Raw genomic sequence first — 27,981 nt, forward strand, 5'->3', positions numbered from 1 at the left:
ACAATCGCTCACGAAACGCTCACGAAACGAAGCGCTAGTAGATATCTATCTCTATCGCGCTTGCGTATTGGCGCGACAGAGCCAGCGGCGTATCGCTTTCGTTTGGCGTCGGAGAAATGCCATTCGGCTACGGGGCCAGAACTTAGGAACAATCAAAGAGATCAAACTAAACTCAAGGTTGTCATTGTTTTTGGTATTTTGTTAAGAAATATAATTATTTAAAAAGTATAACTTGAATCTTATTCATTCATGAATATTTTTTGGACAGATATGGGGTTGTCTGAAATTCTAAATTTCTATGCCCCATATACCATAGGGATAAACCATGTTTGTAACCATTATTAGCATTTACTTTCTTATTCCTTCGGCAAAACTATTGTATGGTTTAACAAGAACTATTACTTTTAACACTGTAGTTTACCAACAACATCAACATGTAGTGATTAGATTAAGCATGTATTTATTAGAGACAGTTTGACATTTAAAGTTTATTTATACAGAGAAAGTAATTTGAGACTTACGTATTACATAGCATAATAATACTGTGCAAAAGTAGAAAACTGGTAAGAAAGAGTACAAGTACCTACTAAAATTCATTTAGGCCATTATTTCGAGTACATCTAGATAAAGTCATAAGTAGTTTAGGCTACCTACACACGATTCATAACATCCTTTTCTAAACAGCACTTAGTGTACATATCACACTTGTTCTCCTAGTAGGTATCCAAATTTATCATTTTTGGCACAGATCTTAGCCCTATCTAATCTATCAAAATCAATTTCTCACTAGATTCCAGTTTCGTACCCTTGTATTTTTTATATAGCAAGTATAGACATCGAGATACGAGATATTTGTCAATACATCATTATTTGTAAACAGTATAATAAATATCATGTTGGATCATCAGGTTAAAGCTAGGTTCATTGTTTCTATTAGTAAGTAGTAGCTTTACAAGGAGTAAGCTTAGGTTTAGATCAGAAAGTATTGAAAAATCTATTAAGAGCATTACATAATACTAGTAAGTACCTACTTTGGTTTATTATTTGGGATATAATATAGACATTTAGACAGTTGCGTCGTAAACACGGATAAACTATAAACTCTTTTAAATCCATTATTTGTAATAATAGATCATATTGGATACGAAGTACGAAGAAGTTATTATATTATGAAAATGGATACCTATATGCTTAAAAGAGAAACATATATTCTTGAAACTTTCTTGTAAGAATGGGTGTTATTGTCTTATTTCAATATAAATAACAATATAAGTCGTTAATTGTAACAACTATAGTTAACATCCATCACGAATTTCATAACTCGCTTCGTTTCCCGCACAAATATGAATTGTAAACATTACAAATAGGTACTCAATATTAGGCCCATGATACAGTTTATCACCATCAATAAAATACCCAACAATTTTCGACAAATACACGAATCATGCTGGCTTCTTTATTGATTGCACTCGGTGTCATCTCTTGCAAAAAAAAATCTTATATCCTCTATCTACCTAACTGTCGGTTATCTTAAACTTTTATCTATAACTATAACAAGTTTATTTACAATTTCATAACTTACATATTTATAAGACTAGTCATTACCATCTTTGGTTTGGTGAGACAGCTTATAGGTACAATAGCTGTACCTTCTTGTGCTCTAACCTCTTACAGCAGTGCTACGCAGATGGATAACACCAAAATCCACGCTTTTCATTAGATACTACATGTATTCGAGATTATAATATCTCAGATGAAATGAAATGAATGAAAATGAAAATTTCTTCTGGTTGTCATCTGCTTCATCAACAGGGTAGAGATCAGCACCATGTTTGCAAAAAGGTGCCCACCTCTTTATTCTAAAACAGTAGGTCCAAGTTGTTAATCAGTCGGCACATAATCTCACAAACTTACACTTCTTTAAAATCAGATCTATACAAGAAGATTATATACAGTTCATTAAAATGTACATGAATTAGGCCGAGTGTACGGTAACGAGTAGCAAATCACATGGTAGCTGAGAGCGGCGCGGCGGCGGCGGCGAAGCGGGTGGGCACGGGCAGGCAGGCGAGCCACATGGCGCCCGCGCCGGCGAGGCATCAACGCGCGCGGTGCGCGGGCGCGGCGGCCGGTCAGGGCGCCGCGGCGGCCAGCGGCGGCCGCGCCGGCGTGGGCACGCGCGGGCACGCCACCATCGACCCGCTGCGGCTCGCTTGGCTGTTGTTCGTCGCGCCACCTGCGTAAAATACTTCTGTTGAACGAAGAACTTTTTATAGCTAAGTACATTTTCATGACTACATTTTATGACACAATTTAAATCGAATTTAAAATCGGTAATTTAGCACTTAATAAATATAAAATCTATAGGCAGGTAACGGAAAACGCTTTGAGTAAATTTAATTTGAAAATGTGACGTAAGGTTTCGTCGAGCCCCTTTTATTTTTATGGAATTTTGAACAGCGCGACAATCAGGACGTTTTGGAAAAACGTGTAATTAATAGCTAAACAAATTAACTCCAAACAGAAATTTCAGGTTAATCTAAAGCTTAGTATTTTACCTATAAGAGAGCCCAGCATCTTGGTAACGGAGAACTTGCGTGTACGCAGCGGCGTGCGCACTTCAGCCAGCAGGCGGTCTACGCAGCGGTACAGGTCGCCCGAGTTGTCGGCCACGCTTGCCTCGCTGAACGACGCGTTGTGAGCTGAGCTTATGCTTTGGCCATCTTGGGTCGTTACCTGTAATAAAACAAACATTGAAGTTTTAGATAATTTCATTTTCATTTTTCGGGCAACGATGCGCGCCAATTATTTTACGCAAGAAACTGAAAAACCATATTCAGAGCTATAACAAAAAAATTATTTTACATTATTTTTAAAATCGAAAATCGCGTAAACTGAAAAAGGACCATATTCAACACCTCAAGGGTAAAGGAGCACATCGCGGCTGTGATCGTCAACAAAAATTTGTTAGAGTCAGGGCCAAACCACTGGATCGATCTGACCCTAAAGTCCTTTCCACGGAACGCCATTTCTTCAAAAAACATATTTCAATCGGGACGAAGGTTTTAGGATCTCATCCACATGGAATCCTGTCACATTTCGATCGTTAAATCAAATATCGTCAGCGACAGAGTTCCCTAGGCGCAAACAGTTCAAGTTGATAATCAAAACCAAGAGTTCGAAAAACTTTGTCTGTTGATGTCGGTCTTCTCCGAGACTTTTGGAGGTCAGTTTAATATGTAGTTATACGCGATTAAGTCCCGATTTTAAAAATAATGATGTGTAATAATCGCTTTAAATCGCCTTCATATATTGGGAATGACATTTACGATGAAATTTTCTCGGCGGCTTTTGACGAAACGAAAGTGTTACCGTTCGCGGAATGTAATAACGGATAACGGTTGTCGTAAAAATGTGATGCAGTTTTGGCCGTTCTAAATCATTGCGTATAAATAATTGATAACCTAAATATGTAGGTATATTATGTAATTGTAACCTACCTACTCGTAACCCGTAACGTATTGAAACAATGTAGCATTAGGTACTAACAAAACATGTTGACACGCGTACGTATCCAGTAAAATTACAATTGAATTTAAAAGTTAACAAAACATAACCCAAAATCTTATTTGAATGTGGTTATCCCTCTTTAATTGTGTAATTGGAGCAAACTTTTCTGTTCATTTCGGTCGTCCATTCGGGCTGGCCCCGTTACGTAACTTCAGCCGGCCGAGTTAGGCCGTAAATTGGATGAAAAGTCATTTAGTTACGAGTTTGTTGTAGAATTCTTTGATAAATGTGCGGGGTTCTGGTTTGAATTTTAGGCCAATTAAATTATGTAACTAGATTTTTTTCAATAGATATCATAAGTCTGCCATGAGTTAAAATTATAATTTTGTTACTGTGTGGCAATTTCTGTATTGCCTGCAAAGGCAATTTCTATATTGAGACACCTAAGCATTACCTTAATAATTTCAATGTCTTTGTATGCCAAGCCGAACAGGCAGTTTCTGCATTCAAACATCTAAGCATTAGCTTAATAGTTTTGTGTCAATACAAAATGTTAATGTAATTGAATGTAATCTATTCAATAACTAAAGTTCCAAGAATGTGTTTGCGTAACCTGTCACTTTTATCAACAGCCATTTTGATGCCTCATCAAAGTTATAGTGCACAAAACGAAGGGAACTTTCACAGATAGGAATAGGAGTCTGACATATGAATGGCGGCTTCAACAGGGCACCGCTATTGTTGGCATGTTCGTGTAATGAATGCTTGTTTCACGGAATCATGGAGATGGGAGCGATGTCATTCATGATACGTGAATCGCGGCTACACGTGTAAGGATATGAATATGAAACGTGCGTAATTACCGACGGTATTCCATTAGGTACGCGTGCTTGTGTCTACACACATGATATGCCGCCTGTGTCTTTTGCTTTCGCATAAATTTGCTGTCGCGAAAAAAACGCTCAGTTCAGTTTACATTAACGATATTTTTAGGATCTAAATACGCCTCCAGTGTGGATGGAAGTTATGCTTTTATCGAAATGACAGATGAATCCGCAACAATCGCGAGTACATTACATTTATCACTAAAATTGTATGATTGATGTTCGATTCAATGATCTCCGAATGAATGATTACCGCCCACAGATTTCCACATATTCATCTGTGTTTAGTAGGCGTGACGTAGAAATAAACAGAACATAAATATTTTTCACTGATTCTCGAAAACTAATACCTACCTACTAGTTCATCAGTACTAAACCGTTATGTTTAAATATTTGCGTTATATTAATGCAATTAACGTTGTCATTCTGCCACCAAAAATAAATACATACCTACGCAAATAAATGTAGCAAACCATTACCAAAAGGACTAAACTCGACACGCGTTTCGCCTCTACGAGGCACCCTCATCAGGATATTTCCGTAATATTTTTGTTTTCAGCAAAGTACCGCCTGATTCATTGTTCGTAGAAATGTATCAATGTATTTGTTTTATAATAAATAAATAAAATAATAAATATTATAGGACATTCTTACACAAATTGACTGAGGACCACGGTAAGTTCAAGAAGGCTTGTGTAGTGGGTACTCAGACAACGATATACTTATATACATAGAAAACATCCATGACTCAGGAACAAAATTTGTTCCTGAGTCATGGATGTTTGAAGGGCATTTATTCATGTGATGAGCACAGATATTTAATATCTGTGCTCATCACACAAATAAATGCCCTTACCGGGATTAGAACCCGGGACCGCGGCGTAGCAGGCAGGGTCACTACCGACTGCGCCAGACCGGTCGTCAAACGTCTTAACATCGTCAATGTGTAATTAATTACTAAATTGTACTAAGAAATTGCCAATACAGAATGTCAATAAATTTGAAAGTTACTTCACTTTAATATAATAAATACTTTGACTCTGCCACCCACATAGCGAACACGATTTATTTCAACAAATTGTTAATCCATATTTGCGTTGGTAGGTTGACTTAATATTAGTATAGGTCAGAATGAAAATATTATCTCTTAAAGGTCAATTATTGCTAAAAAGTTTTATGACACAAGTTTATTTTTGTCCGGAATTATTTTAACATTTCCTACGGATTTTGATTTTAGAAACTGAAGTTTGTAATCTTTTATGAAAAGCTTTATTTAGCGAAATAGAATTGATAGATAGGTATTAAGAATAATGTTGAGTCTATGTAGCTTTCTTTGTATCTACATAATTTTTGTCTACATTGTCATTGCCACAAGTCAATACCTACCTAAGCGGGGAATGAATTCTATTGTATTTTTTGTATCTACTGACCTGTCTCAAATGGTCCAAGTCCGTTTTATTTCCCAGCAGGGCTAAGGGCATGGGTGTGGTAGCACCGGCGGGGCCGTGAGCAGGGCTCGCAGTGGCCGGGGCTCTCCTCAGGGCTTTCAGGACTTCCGTGGCGTACTCGAAGCTGCTCCTGTCTGTCACTGAGTACACGACTAGGCAAGCGTCGGCCCATTGGATCTGGAATAACAAAACCAAACATCAAATTTGATAATCATTAAGTAATGGGAATTTTATTTAAGTTGGCAATCATCAATGAAAGTTATTTCAACCTTAATTTCAGTAGCGCAAAAAAATTACCTAGCACTTTTCTGGATCCATTAGCGCAATTTAAAAGTCAAAAATGTCAAAATATTATTTTTTGCCCGGTATTTCGTTAATATAGTGCCGTACGAAAACTGTTCCAATGAATCACTGTCAGCATTATATTAACCACTTAAAGTGTCAAAACACCACGTTCATATTTTGACACCATGAAAGTAATTTAGCACTCTTAACTTTTAGGGCAATGATACGAATATTAGCAAACATTTGCTTTTTCACCTTTTACAAGAAAAGCCACGTGCTCGCCATATCATGAGCTGTTATTGAGGAAAGTCAAATCGCGTTCTATTATTGTTTGTCTTGTTTGAACACGTGGGCGTTAAGAATAAGCCGTGAATCACCTGCGCAAACCGGTCTGGACCTTTATTAATCGTCCGGGAGATTTTGACTGATTGTTTTCTAAAGTCTGAAGAAGCGCAGGCGAGCTATGCTCTCCGTAAAAAGCTGAGAGTTCAGACATAAATGATTAATTACGGATGGAAGCCAACATTCCGTGGTAAAATTAGATTGTCGGTTCACGGGCGCCTGCGCCGTCGCGACTCACGACGCCGGACGACTGTGATTGGCGATGCTCATTGTTGGGCCAAATTAAACCGAATTGCTTTTCAGTGCTGATTGCTCACTCCCACATTTCGGAAATAGCTAATGACCTCGCAGCTCATTCATGAGACGTGTTGTTGACGCTTACACCCATTCAGCTTTGGAATGACTAATTTATTTTGTTTTACACTATTTCACTAGGGAATGTCAAAACTAAAAATCTAGTCTTAAAAATAGTGCATTGTTTTAGTTATTACTATTTTGTTACAAAATATATACGAAACAAGACACTACGTGTCCTCGCGAATGACATGATCTATAGGAACACATGTTACCGAATGAAATAATTGTTTAAAAATATAGTATCATACATATGTTAATGGCAGGATTTATTTGAAATCTACGTTTATTTAGTTCAAATTACACCCTTATTGGCTAATTATGATAAAATAATAACTCGAGCAAGCACAAGAAACTTCCTTAGGGTTAAGTGGATTATGTTATGTCAGCTCTAATGTCGCCACGGTAACGACGTTAAGTATCCTCGAAGGGGTGAGCGTCGAAAGGTAATGTTACATTTACATAGTTACATAACAATAGACTATAGATAACGGCACTTAGTAACAGCGCTGCGATATTACATTGTGACCTACATATATTATATTGTAGGAATAAAATATAGATAACACATACATTTTAACATATTATTTGATACTGATTTTCTAACGTATGCTTCTCCCTCTCACCGCACGTAAGTGTGATGCCTTCTTTTAGCCTTTGTACAGATTTTTTTAGACCTATGTTCACAGAAAATTTATGCATCTGTTCGTCATTTTCTTCTATCGACTTAAAATCCATCGAGATGCTCTCTTTACTAATTCAATTTTATAGCAGACATATTGTTATTCAAAAGGCGCTACGACTTTTCAATATTACGTTTACTAAACCTACTGCACACTTTTCGTTAACCCGGTCTGAGAACATGGAGCTAGCGGCCACCCGATATTATTTCCTTCCAAGAACTTAATTTCCTACGTAAGTATGTATCGTTTACCCAAAGCAAAACCACACCGAGCTAGCTCGATACATGCAAGTCTGCGTGGGCAGCATTAAGTAAAGCTTTGTAATGGATCCTTCTGATTCCCATCGATTAGATGTCTAGCCGGCCCGCCCACTCCTGGCCGGGGATGACAGCTTTCCTTTTCAGATGCTTTTAAATATAATAAATATTAAATGTTTTAGAATTCGTAATGCTTGTAATATGCGGGCTGTATTTGCTTACAACAGAAGAATTACGCGTAATAAAGTATTGTATTTCGATTGTCTCTCTCATCTATTCCTTGAAATATTTTGATATGAAAATTAAAAAGCGATATTTCTATTTACCTAATTAAGAAAAAATTATGCAGAAATTCAATTAGTCCGTTCAGTTTCGCACTTTAAGTATTCTATAAAAATGCTTGGATATTCTAATAGTACTTATCAACAAGGAGGAAAAACGTGTGACGTGTGGTTAATTTGTTCTTTAACAGTTTAATGGACAACTATTTTTAAAGACAATATATTTGAATTGGGCTTTCCCCTGAAGAATTGCGAATAGGTAACTCAGTAGATAATGTTTTGGAACGTAAACATTGTGAGTCATGTTGCAGTCTAGCTGGTCACTAGAGCACTAGAAGCCATAACTCGTTCCACTCGAAATATTAGCGACGATTAACCTAGTTGCTAACTCATAAAGGCCAGTTTAATCTCCAGTTAATCTTCCATTTTGTTTGCGGAAGACGGGATCGTTTCCAATGCAGACAGAAGCCAGGTGCAATCCCGTATCAAAGAAATTATTCATAAACAACATCAATCGAACAAAGTACAATGCCAATGATTCATGAGAATAATTATAACCGGGCATGTTCATTGAGACAGCTGATACTGGATCATAACCGTTTTGTTTTACATTTGGACGTTCTTGAATCTTGACAGTCGCTGTCAGCTATATCGGCACGCCCAAAGTGCTCAAAAATGTCTGCACTCGCACTCTGTGCGTTTTCACATTATACATTATCCGATCCGATATCGGATGTCCGAAGGATTTCAAAGGCAAAAATCAAAATAAATGTATGGGATAACGGTCCTACATTCGATATCGGATCGGATAATATGAAAACGCACTAACACCTAGTCATTATAGGTGTGTACAGATATTTTTGAGTACAGTAGCCGCTTCAACATATCTGAGCGACTATACCTATTATGAATGCTCATTATTACGCCGTAAACAGAACACGATCCATAATGCAAGATCAAGGATAATTATAGATGTTCTGTAAGGCCGTCTGTAATCTTCTGGTTATTTGGGATGTAGTTCCAGTTAAATTAGCTGTAACCTTCTCGCAGCCGTTGAATTAAGCTTTTAACGTGAAGGTGAAGTCTATTGGAGTCGGCAAGGTCTCGTAAAGAACTGCATTAACCTATATCTCGTTCCAATTACAGTGGAAAGAAGTCGAGTAGAAATGTAACCTATTTATTTACAACACTTTATTGATCACTCACCTGCTCTGCTGGAAATTTGTCCGAGTTTGAGCCCGAGACATCTATTACTTCTAATTCCACAGGACTGCTGTTTATTTGAACTGTCTGTCTGTATAATAAATCTGAAAAAAAAAAAGATATTCTTATTAATTTGGACTCAATTGAGTTATCTCCTCAGCTATTTGCAAAATGTGGTTGTGTTTTATTACCTGTATTTGAATGATATTCTCCTATGTATCGCCTTGTTAAGTATCTTACAATAAGAGCTGCAACAAAAAAAAAGTATAATTTACCATAGGTTAATAACGATATTTTTAGATAGGTGAACGACTCATATAACTATTAAAAAGTCTTAAATATTTCAATTGCGAAATATAAAAACGTCAACAACCGCTCCAAATTGATCTACAAATTTTGAATGTCCATTTCAAATGCCGGTACGAATATTTATTTTTATATCTGTATTTACGAGGTAGCATAGACAAGTTGTCTTGACGGATCTTGATAATCTATGAATCATCTTAAATTTGGTTCATCTGTTGACCGACTTTAAGCAGGTTGAACTACGAATTCACTAGTAGAGATTGATTGGTTGTTGTTAAAGAAAACAGTATTACATCAGAACGGGTCACTGGAGTATGCCTGGCTGTTTATGTAATGTCGAGTGGGTCAGCTGTATTTAACACTTCAGTTCTTGATAAGAGCATAAAAGCATTTTATGTATTTTCTTAGGGCTCAAGCGCCCACGCGGTTCGTGAGACGTGGGAATCCTTTAATGCTAGTTTAGAAGACTATTTCAAATAGTTTGTTTACTTACTTAAACTAGGACCCATTACATCACGCTCTAGGGAGTAGTATTTAGGTCACAAGATGTAATCAGTGATGAGATCTAAAATGTTTCTGACATGACACATTTTTGTATGTGCGTTCTAAATACCTCAAGCGATAATGATTTTAACACACGGTTAGTGAATATTAATTTAGTACGTGTACGTGTTAGCATTATTTGATGTATAGTCAACTAATTATTGGAACCCTAGGCCACTCTACATCCATATCAAAATGACAATCAGTAAGAGATTTCTTACAATCTGATGTATTATCGTCACTATGACATGGTTCTACAGTGGCCTAGGGTTTCAATTGGTTGACTGTACTTAATAAATATCTCAGAAAATAAGAGTTTTAAATGATTCACGGTTAGTTTCATTAGACTTATATTTACCTATTATTGGGATATAAGAATGAACGAGAGTAGATCGCGCGCTGTCTACGCAACTTTGACGTCCACCCGCTGTCTTCAGTTTCCCGTGATCATGATGCATGAAACTGCGTCGAAATATCGGGACCTCAATAAAAATCTAAAAGGTAATCACGCCCATATCCCGGTCAATATAAGTCTACCTGAGATAGTATTGATTATCGTATGTTTGGAATTACATTTTTGTGTGAGAATTTAGTATTTACCTGATTTTCCCACACGTGAGCTGCCAAGAACTGCGACGCGCACGCGCGGGGGACTCGCACGTTCGTCCTTCATTTTTGGAATTGTTTTATAACTGGAACAATAAGAAAAAAACAACATATAGCACATTATTTATATCACAGTCTAAAATCTCGTTGTTATCCAAATATTTCTCGCTAAGTCGCTATATACTTAGCTCAGATTTCTGATCAGTCTTGTGGTAAGTAGAAGTACCTATTTAAAGTAATGTAACGTCACATGAGGCCGTAATTGTAACTTTTGGGTTTCAATAATTTGGCTTGATTGCTACAAATGACGTCCATCCATAAGCTAAAGACGTAGTGAAAGAGCGTCAGAATCATAAAAGCCACAAACATCTTAATTTTGTTAAACGACTTTCTAATATAAGGTTTGAAGGTTTTTCCTAGATCGTATAAAGTAATTTATTGAAGTAGTTTTACGACTTTCACAGTTTTAGTGTCTGAAATATTTTGTGGTTTTCAATTGTTTTGCCAAGGTTGTTGTATATTTGTTAATCAGTGTTACGCAAATCGATGGCAAAAACAAAACATGCGGCAAGTATTCTATATTTACGATGTCGATGCGACCTGCGTCAGTACAGGGTATCTAGCCAACATCACAATCGCTTACGCTTTGTAAGCTAGATCTCCCTACCGCACTATAGTAGTGGTGCGATAGAGCCAGACTGCGTTTCGATCGCCGCGTAGCGTCAAAGGTTTGTCACTTCGACTAGGCCGGCAGCTCCGCGCGCCCGCAAATAGTTGAATAACCCTAATATACGATGAATAACACCATGGAGGCGGACTTCTTGACAACAATGCTGACACTGACCACCCAGCGACCTATTAATCATAAAACAGGTGTATCTAATAATAAATAAATAAATTTTATAGGACATTCTTACACAGATTGACCGAGTCCCACGGTAAGCTCAAGAGGGTGGTTTGGATACTTAGTTAACGATATATATAATATACAATTACAAATACTTATATACATAGAAAGCATCCGTGACTCAGGAACAAATATCTGTGCTCATCACACAAATAAATGCCCTTACCGGGATTAGAACCCGGGACCGCGGCGTAGCAGACAGGGTCACTACGCGCTAGGCCAGACCGGAAATGTTCGGTAGAAATCTCCCTTTGGTCATGGTTTTAATTTACCGCCACGCGTAGCGAATTTCCTACTTTTCACACTTGTATGTTAATTCGTAACGTTCTATGTATAATGTATCTGTTATCAGCAAAATATTGATGGTATATAATAGACACATTCAAACTATTCTAAGATCATTAAGTTGTCATCTTGGCTACTTATTTATAACTCATTACCTATATGTAAACAATTTAATCCACGCAACATTACGTCGCCCTCGTGACGCAGGAACACGAAATAAAACACACAATGTTGATGTAGGTACATAAATATCTACTTCCGCCGTTTAATTTTTAAAATACTTTCTTAAGAATTATTGGTTTCCCCGACATAATTTGTATCACATACGCTGACTTAAAAATATTACCTACTTATAATAAAAACACGAGCTTTGTTTAAGTAGCTACATTTTAAATTAAATGGGCGGATATAAATAATATTGGGCGCCAAATGTGTAGGTATAGAGTATTTATACAAAAAAACGACTATTTCGACTGGGGGGCAAATGCAACTGATCCATTTTTTACTGGCTTTACAATGTTTGCATTATTAATTAGAGTGTCCACTGGTTATATATGGCACGCGTGTTCGGTGGATAGTGTAATAATAGAAAAAGGATCATTTACAATTGACCCCCCAGTCGGGATTGTCCCGCTACACCTTATATTAAATGCGGTCATACGAACTTGGTTAGTTTTCAATCATATTGTGCCACTTAATGTTCAAATATAATTATTATTTATTATTCTCCACTATCTAGGTTGTCTGGAAGACATCGCTCTTTAGCGATAAGACCACCTCTTGTTTTACCTCTTAAGTTGTTGTGTATACTTACTAATATATTGTTTCCTGTATTGAGGTGTGCAATAAAGAGTATTTGTATTGTATTGTAATGTTACCGAATACTGGTATTATTCCCAGGCTAAGTCCCATCAAATGGAATTTATGAAAGCTAATTTGTCGTTCAAACAGATTTTTATAAATCCAACGTGACAGATATATATGTACACTGAAATATCTCTAAACCGGAATACTGACTGTAACCCGCCTAGCCGGCGACACCACTTTTTATTTACGCGTGGCGCCAAAATTAATAAAATTAATCTATCAACCGGCTGTGGTCAGGAGCTGCCAAAAAATCACATACTACGCAGTGAAAAGGTAGCCAAAATAAATTAAATGAAAGCATTGACGACCATGCAACAGGATATGGATGTAGATACCTATCTACTTGATGAGTTTGTAACGAACTTTGCCTCTTCTGCATCCTTTGTTGTACCTACATTCTTGCAAAAAGCGTAGAAATTAAAAAGTGAAAATATTCTAGTGTCATCCCACTATAGTGTCGTCACTTTTTATTTTACTCTTGATGTGCATGTGAGAGAAACGCTAAGGTTTTTTTTTGCATGCTGCGCTTGATAAATTGCTCTTGTTGATGTGCAACAAGCTTGTTTGTCGTCAGGTTTTTTCCATTTTCCTTTCCAGTTCATCGCAATAACAAGCGGAGGCTCGTGGAGCGTAAACTATCAGCGTTTGCCTTGTTATGCCTTGTACTCTATTCCGCATTAAAAAAGGAATTTAACTAATCTTTAAATCAGCTGCAAAATCGATTGTTATGGCGTTAACAAATGTGTTTATTTACTTTAATGCTCAGTGCGTAGTGCGCTCACAATTGTTGTATTTACATATTGGCAGATGTCTATGTTTACTAAGATACAGTTGGCACTGTAGTACCTACTAAGCCGCTAGCAGAAGGACGGCCCGTGGGGAAGGCGTCACGTGACGTGAGGCTCTGCTCTTGACATGATCGACTATAATGGCCTGTATAATACCTAGATATATAGGTATAAGTGAATTAGCAGTACTTAAAACACCTTAAAAAAATCACATGTAAAGTACTATGTTGTTTAAATCAACTTACGAAGCTTTACAAAGTAGGTTACTTTTGAGAAACTAATTTAAATGCAATCGAATTAATGTAATGACTTAGCTATAAGGTTTACTATAAAAATGTGTAAATATAGAGATAATAACGGATACAGCATCAGGCTCATGGGAGCCTGGGGTCCGCTTTGACAACTAATCCCAAGATTTGGCGTAGAATAATGGATACAGGATTATGGACTTAAATTATTATATACGCCTCCCACTTTCTCACATACACTTAAAGTTCGACCCTTACGGAAATATATATTTATAATCATACAAAATAAGAAGTAATAAAAAAGATAAAATTCATCAAACTTTCACTGGGAAAGGTTCTTTATCCTTAAACGAAATTTTCCAAAGCATATAAAGCGTAGGTACGAACGATATTTCTGGGGCATATTGAAGAATTCGTTTAAAAATATATCCTTGTTTTAATATATTTCTATACGAATCTTTTATGTTCCATTATGACATCAAAGCCGGCACGTGGACGGCGATTATGTGTTCCCAAGAGCATTGATAGTAAAAAGACGCCCAACACTTACAAAGTGTTTACATAACGCCCTTCATCTCAGGCGTTTTGTTAGAGGCCACGGCCCAAAGGTCAAATAGGCTCTTCAGGATTTTCCCACAGGGGTTGAAGGCTAGAAGCAAGGACGTCACGCTGACGCGACAACGTCGAAGGTCAAGATTCGCATGACAAGGAGTCCTCGGCCTTGGTGGGGCGAGAATAACTAATGATCGGATTAATCACAGTTATCCGCGAAGATTGGCGGTCGGAAATTTGGAGAAGAGACAGTTACTAAATAAAGTCCTATTAGATGTTGTCTTTGATGCTGAAAAATAAACCATAGTAGGTACTAATTAGTATTATTCATTGTTATCAATATATGTATTCGTCGCTAAGATACTTATCTATTTTTTTATTTTAGTGAGTCACCGTTTGGGAGCGCTGTTCACTTTATACATATATTTCCTATTCAACAATTGCTCATAGCTTTCACGTCATTAGTAACTACCTGTATACATTACCCACTCGTATTCAATTTTACCCCAGTTTCCTGGTTCAGACTTGTAAAATAAGCAAATCGTAAACCTACTAATCGAGTTCAAAGACCACATCCATGGCTCCAGTTATTTATTTAGGTTTGCTTGCACGTTTTATACAATACGTGAAACCTTGAAGCGTGTTCTACTTCACATCTGGTAACGTTTACCACGCTGAAGCTTTACGACCACTTTCTTGATATCATAATATTCGTAAACTTTGTAATAATCTTAGTGGGTGTGCGATTTAACCACTTTATTATTACGTTTCTTGTGTGATGTAACTTTACCACAGAGCAAAAATGTGATAATATGCTACCAAGCTAATAAGTTGACCGCGATTTTGATAGTAAACGTTATAGTTTCACAGAAGTTTGATATTTAAAATAACTCGTATTTTAAATACAGTACCTATGATGTTACTTTCTGCCACTAGTGCACAAATGAGTGAATACTTTATGTGCCCATATCGAAACTTCATAGGACCATATATTAAAATCGTCACACGAGCGAATACTTATTGTAATTTAATTTGTCGCCACTCGTTTTGATTTCTTCTTTTCCGCACTTGTATCGTAATATTTTATTTATTAAGTGAAATAAACAAGATAGTAAAATAAAATATCCAGCCCCATATTGCAGAGACAAATTGCCAAGCTTCCGTTAGACAAGCCTACTCGTAGTAGTTTGCGCTCGCTCAAAGCAATTTCCTTATTCCACTACACTCGATATAGACTTTGAGGAACCTGAGTGTGTCTATTTATGGAGATTCATTTACCTGAAATTTAATTTATAGGAAATTAGATAAAAATAAATCACTACAACTAATCCGATACCAACCGATTTAATATCTAATCAGTTCCTGTACCGACATTGTTTTTTAGGTAAGAAAAGCTTATTATTCCAGCAAAGAGAGTTCAGTTTTTGCATTCCGCTTTGTCTAAAGTTGTTTGTGAACCTTAATGAGGCCAGCGAACCCAGAAGTCGTTGTACTCTAAACTGTAATAAAGTTATATAAATGGTAATGGAGAGACCCCGAAAGTTGTTAAGAGCTTTTAATGCCGTTTAAAGAAACATCTTTTACGTAATGAAAGAGGAAACAACTCTTTTCCATTAACAAAACAGTTAGGGTTGTGTAGGTACGGAGCCAAATGCACAAACGCTTATTATAATAGGACGACCGGTCTGCCTCAGTCGGTAGTTACCCTGTCTGCTAAGCCGCGGTCCTGGGTTCGAATCCCGGTAAGGGCATTTATTTGTGTGATGAGCACAGATATTTGTTCCTGAGTCATGAATGTTTTCTATGTATATAAGTATGTAGGTATTTATCTATTTAAGTATGTATATCGTCGCTTAGCACCCATAGTACAAGCTTTGCTTAGTTTGGGACTAAGTTGATCTGTGTAAGGTGTCCCCAATATTTATTTATTTATTTATAATGTCGTTGTTGTTGCTAATATCACTATCTCTATTGCTCTTTCGTATTGGCGCGACAGAGCCAGACTGCGTGTTGGACGGCGTCTAGCGTGAACGATTGTCATTTCAGCTAGGCCGGCTGTAGCCAAGAGTGCAATCGTTGACGCTTCGTATCGTAGTTATCTCTCTCTATCCCTATTCCGTATTGGTACCACACAATCAGTTCCGTATTGTTTGCCATGGAACGTCGTGGTTTTGTGTTTTGTGATTATGTTTTTATTATTATGTATCATGGTCTAAAACGTCAAAGTATAAGTACTCATATTTCCTACTAATGGGCCAAAAGCCTAAACTTTTGTCGAAACACAAATCAAGGCTTAAGCACTTAAAAGTTGCAAAGTTTTAACATCAGCGATAAAGTGACACAATGACCCAATATAAAACGGCCAAAAAAGTACTTATTATAAAATTCGTACGCAGATGGTTACTGAAAGAAACAAGTGCCAAGCGGTTTTTTTTTTACCGACCGGGCGTAAGCGAAAGTCTCTGGTTTAGTTGTGTTATTAGAGTTCCGTACCTAAAAGGTACAAAAGGAACCCTTATGGTGCGACTCTGTCCGTCTGTCTGTCAATTTATTTTTTAATTTTGTGAGCAGATATTGTAGTTACTGAAACTGGAGTTATACCTAGACACTAATTTTATATGACACGTTCATAACTTATAAGGAGCCGGCACGGAGATAACTTATAAGGAGCCGGTATACCTAGTAACGGTCTCTTATTTAAAATAAAATATTTTGGCATTTCAGTAACAGCTTCCTTAAAATTACCTCTTTACCCGTTTTACAATGGATATAAAAATGTTATATTAGTTGAGTAACGCAATATTCGATTTGGTATTTCATCGTCATAATGTCATCATCATTCTCCTTGCGTTATTCCAGCGTTCGCCATGGCGGCTCGCTGAAATTCTCATACGTAGGTGTATAGATCACCTGACTCACGAAAACGCTTCCTTCGATTGTATTGTCATGCTTTTTAAAGTTTAAGTTTGACAAGTCTGTATCGTCAATAACAATATTCTTTAATTCTAACTACGTCTCTCAAAGTTCAATTTCCTTTGCTTTAATAAAGGGAGAGAGGGGAGGAGACTACATTTTATGTAGGTACCTATCAGCTTCATACTACCTATTTGTTAAACATAATTAGTGCTATACTTTGAAACTCATTATTAGGTCTAATTCTCTGAATTGTCACAACTTAGGTTAGTACTTGAGTGCCCTCAGTGACAAAATTGAAGCTCAATGTTTAAGAGTTGTGACCTACTAATCCGAGTAATTTAAGGACAATGTAACTTAAAATTAGAGTTTGTTCTTAATTGTGTCAAGTACGACTTAAAATGGGCCAAACTTTCGAGTCTAATATATATACTTAGTACGTCGTACTTAAATCATGCCGATTCTTCCTAAAGGCCCATTTAGATGGTACGAGTTTCTCGCCTCGAACTTACGATTATCGAAGTACGAGAAAAAAATATCGTATCATGTAAACTATGCGTACGATATCGCACGGGAGGAGGCGATATAAAGAAAGTGACATCATAATTTCATTTGAGATAGAAGTACGAGTAGTGAGACATTATTTTATGTAAATATTAGGCTATTTTTAGTCGAATCATTTTCAGAAGAGGTGTCAAGTAAATATGTCGTTTTGTGTACGAAATATAAAGTGAGTGGATCATGTTTGAACTTTTTTGAGAGATCAGCTCACTTTATGTTTCGTCAACCTTACCACAGATGCGACCTATCTATAAAATAATTCATAAAATGTTTAAACGCGGCCATTAAATCTACATGTCAGAAATCTATGCATATTCGACACGCTTGTTAAGAGTGGGTGTATTATTATCGAAAAGCTCTGGCTTGGCAAAATAAAATCGATAACTTTTTAAATCTAACAGGGACAATAGATACCTAAGTATTACAAACTATAATATTTTATTCAAACATGTATACACCTAAAACTAGTATAATACCACAGAATATATAATAGTACAAGTACAGAAGGCCCACTGCTTTAATGTTCACGAAATGCCGCCTATTCAAATGCCTACAAAAATTTTACAAAGAAACCAGCCGCACGTGCGCAGCGTCGGATGATAAGGTTGCCTATAGATTAAAACGAAAAATTACTCAGATAAAATTTTATACTATTATATTTAAGTCTTGGGTACTTTCTAGGTATATACTCGTATATAATAGTATTTTATACAATCGTGATATAATACAAAGCTTTTCAGTCGAGTACCATGTTTAGGCCACGAAGCTTTGCTGAGTGGCCTAATAGTACGGTACGAGAGTGAAAAGCTTAATTATATCACTATTTTATACAATACTTTTTCTACGAGTCATCATCTTCATCATCAATGGACGGAAATATCATCATTCATGCAAGTTAAAATTAATATTAATAGCGTCGTTCACCGTTGTATCAACATCGAATTACCTAGCAACCAATTGTTTGTAATAACCGTCTCTGATTGGCCGATAACGCGACAGATAAAAAAAATGTGTTTCAGATGCTGACAAATTTGCCAGGTATCGCAAATTAGTATAGAAATTGTATGAAGTTCTATTTTTGAAATTATTTCAGTTAACTAAAAGTCAACTATAATGAGATTATTATAGTTGAGTTGGAGCTGCCATAGAGTATCCAACACTGAAAAGTTAGCACTTATAGTTTAATCTGTGATGTCCTAATTGACAGATTATAGTCGACGAGTAGAAAAACAGTATTTTGGTTTAAGTTCCAACATCACAAGCCTAACTGAACTTTTCCGTGGGACTTAATCAATAGTAGATCTGTGTAAGAATGTCCTATGGTACATATTTTATTCATGATGTATATTTAACTTAGCATTGTTAGCCATTCCACACGTGGACATCGCATATGAACCTTAAGAAAAACTCGCGACGTAAAATAACAATAGAAAGTGCGAAAGTGCGTTCCGTGAGAACGCGCGCCTGCACCCCTAATTAGGCCGTGGCACAGAACTATATTTAGATAGAAGAAACAAGTTCATCTATTTGTATAAGGGCCGAGCGTGTCAAATTTTGTACTGAAGTTGTTTCTTGCCTGTAATTTTAAATATGTCTCAGGCTCTTGATTGTTCATAATTTTTGTGTTGTTGCAATTGAATATCACGTAACGAGGCATTTTTTATGTTTTGATTGACTTCAACTTACAAAAATTGACACCCGAAAGCTGCAAGCTGCGATTAAAGACGGACAACTCAGTGGATTTCACTGAGTTCATTTGACACGCTAAGTAGATACGTTTGCTTGATCTATGGTATATATGACATCTGTGGGCCGTGGACTCGCGGCCGCCGGCATGTACTTGTAGCACGGCGATAGAATCGCGGAGTGAGCTACCCCTGATAATACTTGACTCGTATAGCAATGAGTTTTTCTAAACTAATTTTACGAAATGTCACTTACTTACCAATCGCTTTTCAGTATAGGAAAACTTCGTGAAGAAAACGGATTCATCCCGAAAAGGCGTAGTGTTTAGTGGTTTACCCTTCGGGATGGAAGGTCAAATGGCGGTTGGTTTCTTAAAAATCGATGCCTACCGCCAATTCTTGGGACTAGTTTCCAAGCGGAGCGGCTCCCATGAGGCGTGAGCGTGACAAAATACCGGGATAACTCAAGGAGTATAATGTAGTGTAACCCTCGAACCCTCATGTCTACTAAAGTTCCTAACGTAATCGGTAATAGGTAACAAGGTATTATACTAAAGTCGCGAACTGTGTAAAAAGGGATCGTGACCCGGTCATTCAGGACGTCTCTAATCGAGACCTAAAGTGTTCGTATAAAGGTTTTACACCGGTCAACTGGTTTTTAATTTGAAAATTATTGTAGCGAGTTTAAAATAGTTCGCATAATTATATACATTATAAACTACATGATTGCCTTTCATATTGACTACCGACTCTGGGAGAAGGTTGCAGAACAACGAACGGAGTGGTGCAAATGCATTGTGGAGTGTCGCAAAATTTGCGATGAGTCATGGTTTGCTGCACTCGCTGATAAGAGACAGAAGAGACGCCAAGGTGTTTCATCGCCGATTTCCGCAAACTTCTCTTGTCAGTCCTGCGGTAGACTATGTCGGTCTCGCATCGGTCTAATAAGTCATCATAAAAGGTGCTCCTCGAATATTACACCATAAATCGTCTGCATCAGACGTTAAGGCCAATGATGATGTAAACTACGAGTAAGTATCTATTACGCTTCAGGTACTTCGGTGTTTAAAAGCTCTGATAAGGATTCTGATAAAGCAAGTGATATTGAATCGCTCAATGGATCCCTAAAGTGTTTGTACAAATTTTGCATTCTGGTCTCTAAAATATATTAAATCTGTAAAATTTTATCGTAACTATAATTGGCAATTTGCCACTCTTGTTAATTTAATATTCCAGACTACGTCTTGTTTTTGTAGTTGTCAATATTTTATATTTCATTTTCCTTTTAATTTGCAATATTATTACATGATCATACATAAATATCTATATTTTAAAAGAATGTACTTACGCTTTAAGTACGTTGGTGTTGTGAATCAATATCATGCATAAAAGCACTGATAATCATACATAACATCAGATACAGCAACTGATATTGACTCGCGTGCAAGCCGGTGGCTATAGTATTCATCAGGTACTCTGCACTAGCCGTATGTTGCAATGCTCTCCCAAAACGACTCGTTCTTGACCTAATATCCCGTTATAATAATTAATCTTCGAGCAGTTTACAAGAAGTGTAGGGTACACAACGGTTGCGAAACCATTGTTATGGCGCGCCAACTGGATTTCTTAACCCTTGGTTTATCTTATGCGTCCGGCCTTGACTGAACCTATCGTGAACACCTGTTATACATTTGTTATCGAGCTTTTATTAATATTATGAATATTTTGATAGATATTTTAACCTAGATATCAATATAACCTAAATAACAAATCGATTTGTAAAATAATAATAATATGTAAAAAAAAATTACATATTCGTTGTAAACGCGATTAAATGCCATTAATTTGCAGTTTATCCGACATAAGATTAGATTATAAACTGAAACAGATATCATACACGAAAGAAAAAAACAACAAGGCCCACTGTTGGCCGAGCCGGGAATCGAAAAATATTCAATAAAATAATTTGGTTTGTTCCCTAGATCTATATTGGTATTAGATTAGAATTAGATGTAGATATGCTTAGTAGACAACAGACATTTATGTCACAGGATATCTTGGTAAACAACACTAATTACCCAAAACCGTATGTTTATATTCATCTTCATGTAAAAAATAAAATAGTGAAATCTAACCACGTTCTACGCCCGTAAAGCGCGAGAGTTTAAAGTAGGTATTATAACTTTTCTTTCTTTGACAAATAATAAAATGTTGATGAATGAGGTCATTTTCTAAGGAATGTGTCAAAAGTGACAGGCACTCTTACGCAACGGAGCCATCCATCAATATCAGTATGTCTAGTAAACTTGACCCAGTTCACTAACAATGTTATGAAAATTTCACAACCACGATGACTCATGAAACTCATGAAGTTCACCGAGTGTAAGTACAGTCAGCCAAATAATTAGTTTTGGCCTTGTTACTGTGTGTTGTTAGAACTGAAGCAATTGCAACAACAATTTTCCTATCCTAAAGCCAATCACTGTTTTGAAATAATACGTTGGGAGGGTACAAATTAAAAACTAGATTCAATGTACTATCAGATGCAAAAGTGCATGGCGAATTTATCAATGAATTCATTCATAATTTCGCCATGCACTTATTCACCTGACGAATTTCATCAAATATCTTTGTTAATAAGGTACAGCGGGTCAAATCTCGACTGGAGGTCAAATGAAACTGGTCCATTTTATCCATGTTTTACAATGTTTTCATTATTAAATAGAGTGTCCACCGGTTATATATGGTAAGCGTGTTCAGTGGATACATGTAGAACTCAACATCATAGTGTAATAATGGAAAAAATGGATCAGTTACAATGGCCCCCCAGTCGAGATTTGCCCCGTTGTACCTTACAATTTTTAATAACAATAGATTAGTACGCATGCACTAATACTAAACAATGTTATAAAAATAAATATTACTAATTTGTTACAACCTCTCGGGGTTCATGTTTAACATATTTTCATTTTGTTGTACATGAACGCAAAATAAATGATTAAATGATTGTTTTAAAGCGTATAATAAATAGTAGGTAAGTAATAAGTACTTCTGAAATTTTCCATATCGTACATTCATACCATTCACACATTATTTATTCGCTCACTCGTGGCTCATATCACAAACATCATATGCCAATATTGTAAGCCGCGAAATAATATATTGCCGGGCGGCTTGAAAACGTAAGTACCTTGTGTTGGGTTTTACCCAGATTGCAACAAGGGATTAAATCTCTCAAAATATTTTTAGCGTGCAGGAAAACCACTGAATCTTATCCTTCGCCTTAGAAAACAAAGCCTTCCGTCAGTATGTATTGTATGTTCCCGGTAAACTCAGACGACTAAACGAATTTTCGTACAATTTCATCTATGTATAGTGTGATTTTTGAGAAAGGTATACGTATAATTTGTTAAAGTTTGTGTAAACTGGTTGAAAAATAACGCGATTTGTAATGTAATAGGTATAATGAAATCGCGAAATATCAGGCTGGCTAAGACTTTTAATCTAAAAAGCTGCCCATAGTTACTTATACAATATATAATAAAACTGTAGGTGCAGTTAATTTTTCTCGTGTTGGTCTAAAAATGCTCATGAAGCGCTGGTGGCTGAGTCGTAATAGCGGGCGACTTTCAATCCGGAGGTCGCGGTTTCTAACCCCGACTAAATAATGAGTGTTTCGGAATTTATATGCGAAATGTCATTTCATATTTGTCAGCCGCTTTCCAGTGGTGGTAAGTAGTGGTGGCTGGATAAGGATTAGTTACCATTCGGGTTTAAGTCAGGTGGCAGTCGCTTTTGTAAAACTAGTCTCTACGCCAATAGGATTAGTTGTCAAAGCGGACCCCAGGCTCCAGTGAGCCGTGGCGAACGCCAGGATAACGCAAGGAGGATGATGACTAAAAATACCCATTGATTTACTGTACAACAGCATCGCGGAATGTTTTCAATTTCGCGGAAAATTTACCCTATATTGTATTTACCCTGTTCATTAGTGTAGGCACGTGTACCGTAAGCCGAGGTTAATTTAGAATTTGTTATTGACGTGCAACGTGGCATTACGCCGTTTTCACATTATCCGATCCGATATCGGATGTCGGAAGGATTTCCATAGAAAAAATCCAAGATGGCGCCTGTAATGTATGGGATATCTGTCCGACATCCGATATCGGATCGGATAATGTGAAAACGCACTTATAATTAATCATAACGTAAATGCGCAGATATCCTATGCGTATGTTAAATTACAAGTAGTTTTTACATACATGGTATGAGTTCGGAGGAAATATGGACCAAATTATTTCGTCATCTACATATTCTACATAATAGATACTTATTTCCTAATTGGTAGGTAATTTGGCAATAAACAATTCTTATTCAATGGCAAAGATTTTTCGTAAGAAACATTTTTTATAACGTGTTAAAATATGCAGTAACTTTCACCATTCTAGATTTCTTCCTAAAATTCTTAATTAGATCTATAATTTAAACTGGTGGATGACCTATGTGATTGAGAATTTCTAGAATCTCTCATCTGTATAGACGTCAACGGATGTTTGTGCGGTATTTTTCTGTAACGATCTATTGACCGCTGATCGTTAATTACATGATTATCCTTGATCGATTGCGGACAGTCCGCTCCTAGGTAACATGTGACTATCGACTGAGTGTTGAATATATATTTTTTTCATTTCTCTCTCTATACCCCTCTCTCTCTCTCTAATCTTTAATTATTAAGCTAAATGCTAAACAAATTTAAGGTTGTCAATCGCTCTGTGGGGTGTTATTTGCACGTTTTTGTATTCTTAATTCTTATGTTATCATACTTCTTAATACCTACCTATATATATTGCATTCTTCATAATTCGTTTTCTTTAGCGGCGTTAATGAATCAGTTGGTAATCAACATTAAAGACGACATCTGGTTTTCAAAAACTATTAATTCACACTCTAATCAAGCCGAGCGCCAAATTAGTAAAGGTAGGTATCTAAAGTACCTAGTACCTACCGCATGTGTCAAACATCGTTGTCGAACTCTGCTCCCCAGACACTTTTTACGGCTCGGAAAATTTCCAGTCTGTGCAAAAATTCCGCCAGGAAAACCTGCGTCCACGAGGACTTAATGAAAATGGATGTATTCTCGAGTTCCTCCATCGCTCCGCGCATAATTGTAATTTGTCGCCGTGTTTGCCGTGGGGAGTTCAGGTATGAGTAAAAGCGGTCATGACCAGAACAGGATACGAGTTTTTTATCCTGTTACTAAGCGGGAAATTGTTTCAAACTTTTTCAGGCACAATTTTTCCGACGATAAAATATGATTACTTATTAGATTCCTTTGGGCGTATTGCAAATATTGTCTTATTTTCGTAAAGAATAAGCTTATCTATAATTTCTGGTCTTTACTTAATCTCTCAGTAGATAGAGGTCGCTGACATCTTCGAGGTGTAGATAGGTAACTAGAGTTAATTGTTTGTAGAAGGATCGTAGGAAGATAGGTTGGACACTTCGGCGAATAGAAATAGAAAAGACAAAGGGAAGTTAGGTATTTACTGACACTCGAAGAGATAGTTAGCTTGTTCGGGCGGAAGTAAATGCAAATATTAGGGCTTTCAACAGTTATAACTTTACCCACCTGTTTTTTCCGATCAACGATCTGTAATTTAGAAAGATAATTTCTGTCTAATGAGCAAGTGGTGGCTAGAGTAGTGCTTGTCACAATGGACTTATGGAAAATGCCCAGTATAACAATCTAACCAATTTAAAACAGCGATTGTACGTCCCATCCTTTTTTGGACATACATGCCTATAAATTTTGAAAGTAGGTAAGTATTTCAGATTGTTTATAAACTGAATTCTTGTTTTAATTTATAATATTTATCTGGCAATCAATATAGAAAATTAATGTAGCCATTTAAACCATTTGTGATGGCTAAATGGCGTTAAACAGGATATCTGAAAATAGCATGATCCATGACAGATACATACTATTAACGGCGGCCAGAGAATGCTACACTGCTCCTACGTCTTGTTCAAATGATAGATTTCTCGAATATTTGTGTGATTACGCACAACTCGGGTAATTAAAATTAATGCAATGACTAGTTATCGTAAAAGTTAGTAACAATTTTGGTGCAGCATTGTCGCGTTAAAGGTATGTATGTTCGAATCTATTAGCTGGCATGGTTAGGAAAAAGTGTTTGTATACAAATTTACGATTCTCTGGCTATGACAATTGTCCATACTTTCTACTGGCAGTTGGATGAAGTATACCAGTTATACCACTCTCGATAGTTGCTCGTCTGTCAAGCGATCTTTATGTTATGAGTACACCAATATAAATTGATCGTATTTTAAGAAGTGATATTGCTAATGGTTTTATGAGATTTGCTCGATAGAAAATTTGTATAGACAATTTGATATATCTTTTTTTTTAATTATAAATGGGCTTACTCTTGGTCACAGACTAGCCAAAGGCAAAGACGTGGCCTACGATGGAGTGAGCTCGCCCAGAAGGTGCCTGTTCACTCTTGATTTGAAGGTTGCCAGGTTATATGAGCTCGGAAATATAGCTGCAAGGAATTCCACTCCTTGGCAGTACGCATAAGAAAAGAAGAAGCGAAGCGCTTCGTGCGAATTCGCGGAATATCTACCAAGTAAGGATGAAAACCGGCCGTGCGTCTAAGAGTCAGATGGTAGAATGAGGACGGTGGAATAAGCTCGTGTAGCTCTTGAGCACACTCCCCGAAGTACTATAATTAGAATAATACTGTGTAACCTTTTTTGAGTAGATAAAAAAAATAAAAAAAAGTGCAACCTGTAAAACACCGACAGATTGGCGACTTTCCGCCGATGGGCCAAAGACTGTAGCTTGGCCGTTAGCTTCTTGTCGCCAATCATCCTCCTGGCTCTGCGCTCCACTGAGTCTAAAGCGGCGAGTTGGTATTTAGCTGAGCCGTCCCACAGGTGGCTGCAATACTCTATACAGGATCATAGTGGTATATCAGTTTTGTTCTGCTTCACCTTCATGATTTAACAGATTTAACTCATGGTTATACACGCCATTCTTGCCTGGCTTTTTGTATGTTGCAACATATTGTTTTTTCAGTACAGATGGTGCTTTCGTAACTCGTGTCGACTTAAAACACTCCCTTCGATTGTGTTTTAATTTATCGCCACTCGTTTCGCACCTTACTTTTTTCCGCGTATCGAAATATACTATTTTGAAAATTTCCTAAGAATTTCCTTAATTCGATCTTGAGATTCTATCAAAATCGTATCTGAGCACGCGCCTTATTCTAGCTTAAAGCTAGACCGAGCTCACTGATATCAAAATATATCTTAAAAAATAACTTCAATTGTATTGATGGCATTCGATTCAGTTCCATGGCAGCTTAAAGCCAAGTGAGTAAGAGAGAGAAACGGTGACGAGACGAGACACGCCGTAATAAGCTGATCACATCTGTACTGAAATGTCTATCAATGAATTATATTTTGGATATAACAGAGCAATCGTTTTTTATTTTTATCCGTCGTCTTTGTCCATAATTGCATCCTCTTTCAAATATTACCTACCTACGATGAAAAAAATCATTCGGTACCTTTCAGGAAAATTCTCTGTGTTCCAATACGTCCCTTTAAATAAGCCGCGCTTCAGTGCTTAGTGAATGCTTAGTAACTCATGGCATGTCATTCCAAATTTAAAATTACTGTAAACATACACAGATAAAAAATCTGAAAGCCGAAATCAAAAAGATCAATGGAAAACCATGAGTGAGATGAGTCGATCGCAGCGACCTTTTAATTTTACTAAAATGGTAACAGACATTTTGCACAAGCACACATACAATAAATATTTGTCAGTTTCCTTTTATTGATTGATTTTATTGAAATTCATTGATTTCAACCTTTGATTTCCAACTGAATGATACCTATTCTATCAATATACAGTCTGAGACCAATAAGGGCCGTTGCCATATTAGTTTCAGTGATTTACTTATCATTTTATCAGTCTTAAAAGGACCACGTTTCTATGTTTCCGGTGATACCATCGGTAGCTACATTTTCTGAGGTTATTTCAGAAAACGGATTACAAATATGAAAACAACTACAGAAATCACCTCTAACTACTAATAAAATGAAAAAGTAGATACTATTGAAGGCTTTCAGCTGAATTACGTTTGACGTTAGCTGAAAAACATAACTTTATGAATGAAAGCTTACCTGGCGGCGTGAACAATGGCAAACGAGCCTGGGCAGCTACAGGTCGGCTAACCACCGGCGAATCACAGCAAACAGTCTCAACCGATCCACTAAACACACCGATTTATCCCGATCTACACAATGTTCAGTCTTTGCTAAAGGATTTTGTGAAAGTGTGATAGAAATGCTAGAAAGCTGTCAAAGCGCAAACTCCGATACGGGGCGCTGGCGAGCGACGGCGGGCGACTGGGCGCCGCGCAGCCGTCCCGTCTATATA

The 27,981-nt window shown here is 36.9% G+C and overlaps 1 protein-coding gene across 1 annotated transcript; it reads right to left on the reverse strand.

Moving 5' to 3' along the window:
* Window positions 1–140: 140 nt before the first annotated feature.
* LOC125227405 (ras-related and estrogen-regulated growth inhibitor-like protein) lies at window positions 141–27,967 on the reverse strand. The gene is made up of 7 exons (XM_048131719.1): window positions 27,726–27,967; window positions 10,697–10,788; window positions 9,439–9,495; window positions 9,251–9,351; window positions 5,825–6,019; window positions 2,559–2,736; window positions 141–2,236 (listed from the first exon to the last, which is right to left on the reverse strand). Exons 2-7 carry the CDS (start codon window positions 10,767–10,769, stop codon window positions 2,133–2,135), a joined length of 708 nt encoding a protein of 235 aa, XP_047987676.1. The 5' UTR covers window positions 10,770–10,788; window positions 27,726–27,967; the 3' UTR covers window positions 141–2,132.
* Window positions 27,968–27,981: the final 14 nt, after the last annotated feature.

The sequence above is a fragment of the Leguminivora glycinivorella genome, chromosome 6, assembly GCF_023078275.1.
Source record: "Leguminivora glycinivorella isolate SPB_JAAS2020 chromosome 6, LegGlyc_1.1, whole genome shotgun sequence".
Taxonomy (NCBI): Eukaryota; Metazoa; Arthropoda; class Insecta; order Lepidoptera; family Tortricidae; genus Leguminivora; species Leguminivora glycinivorella.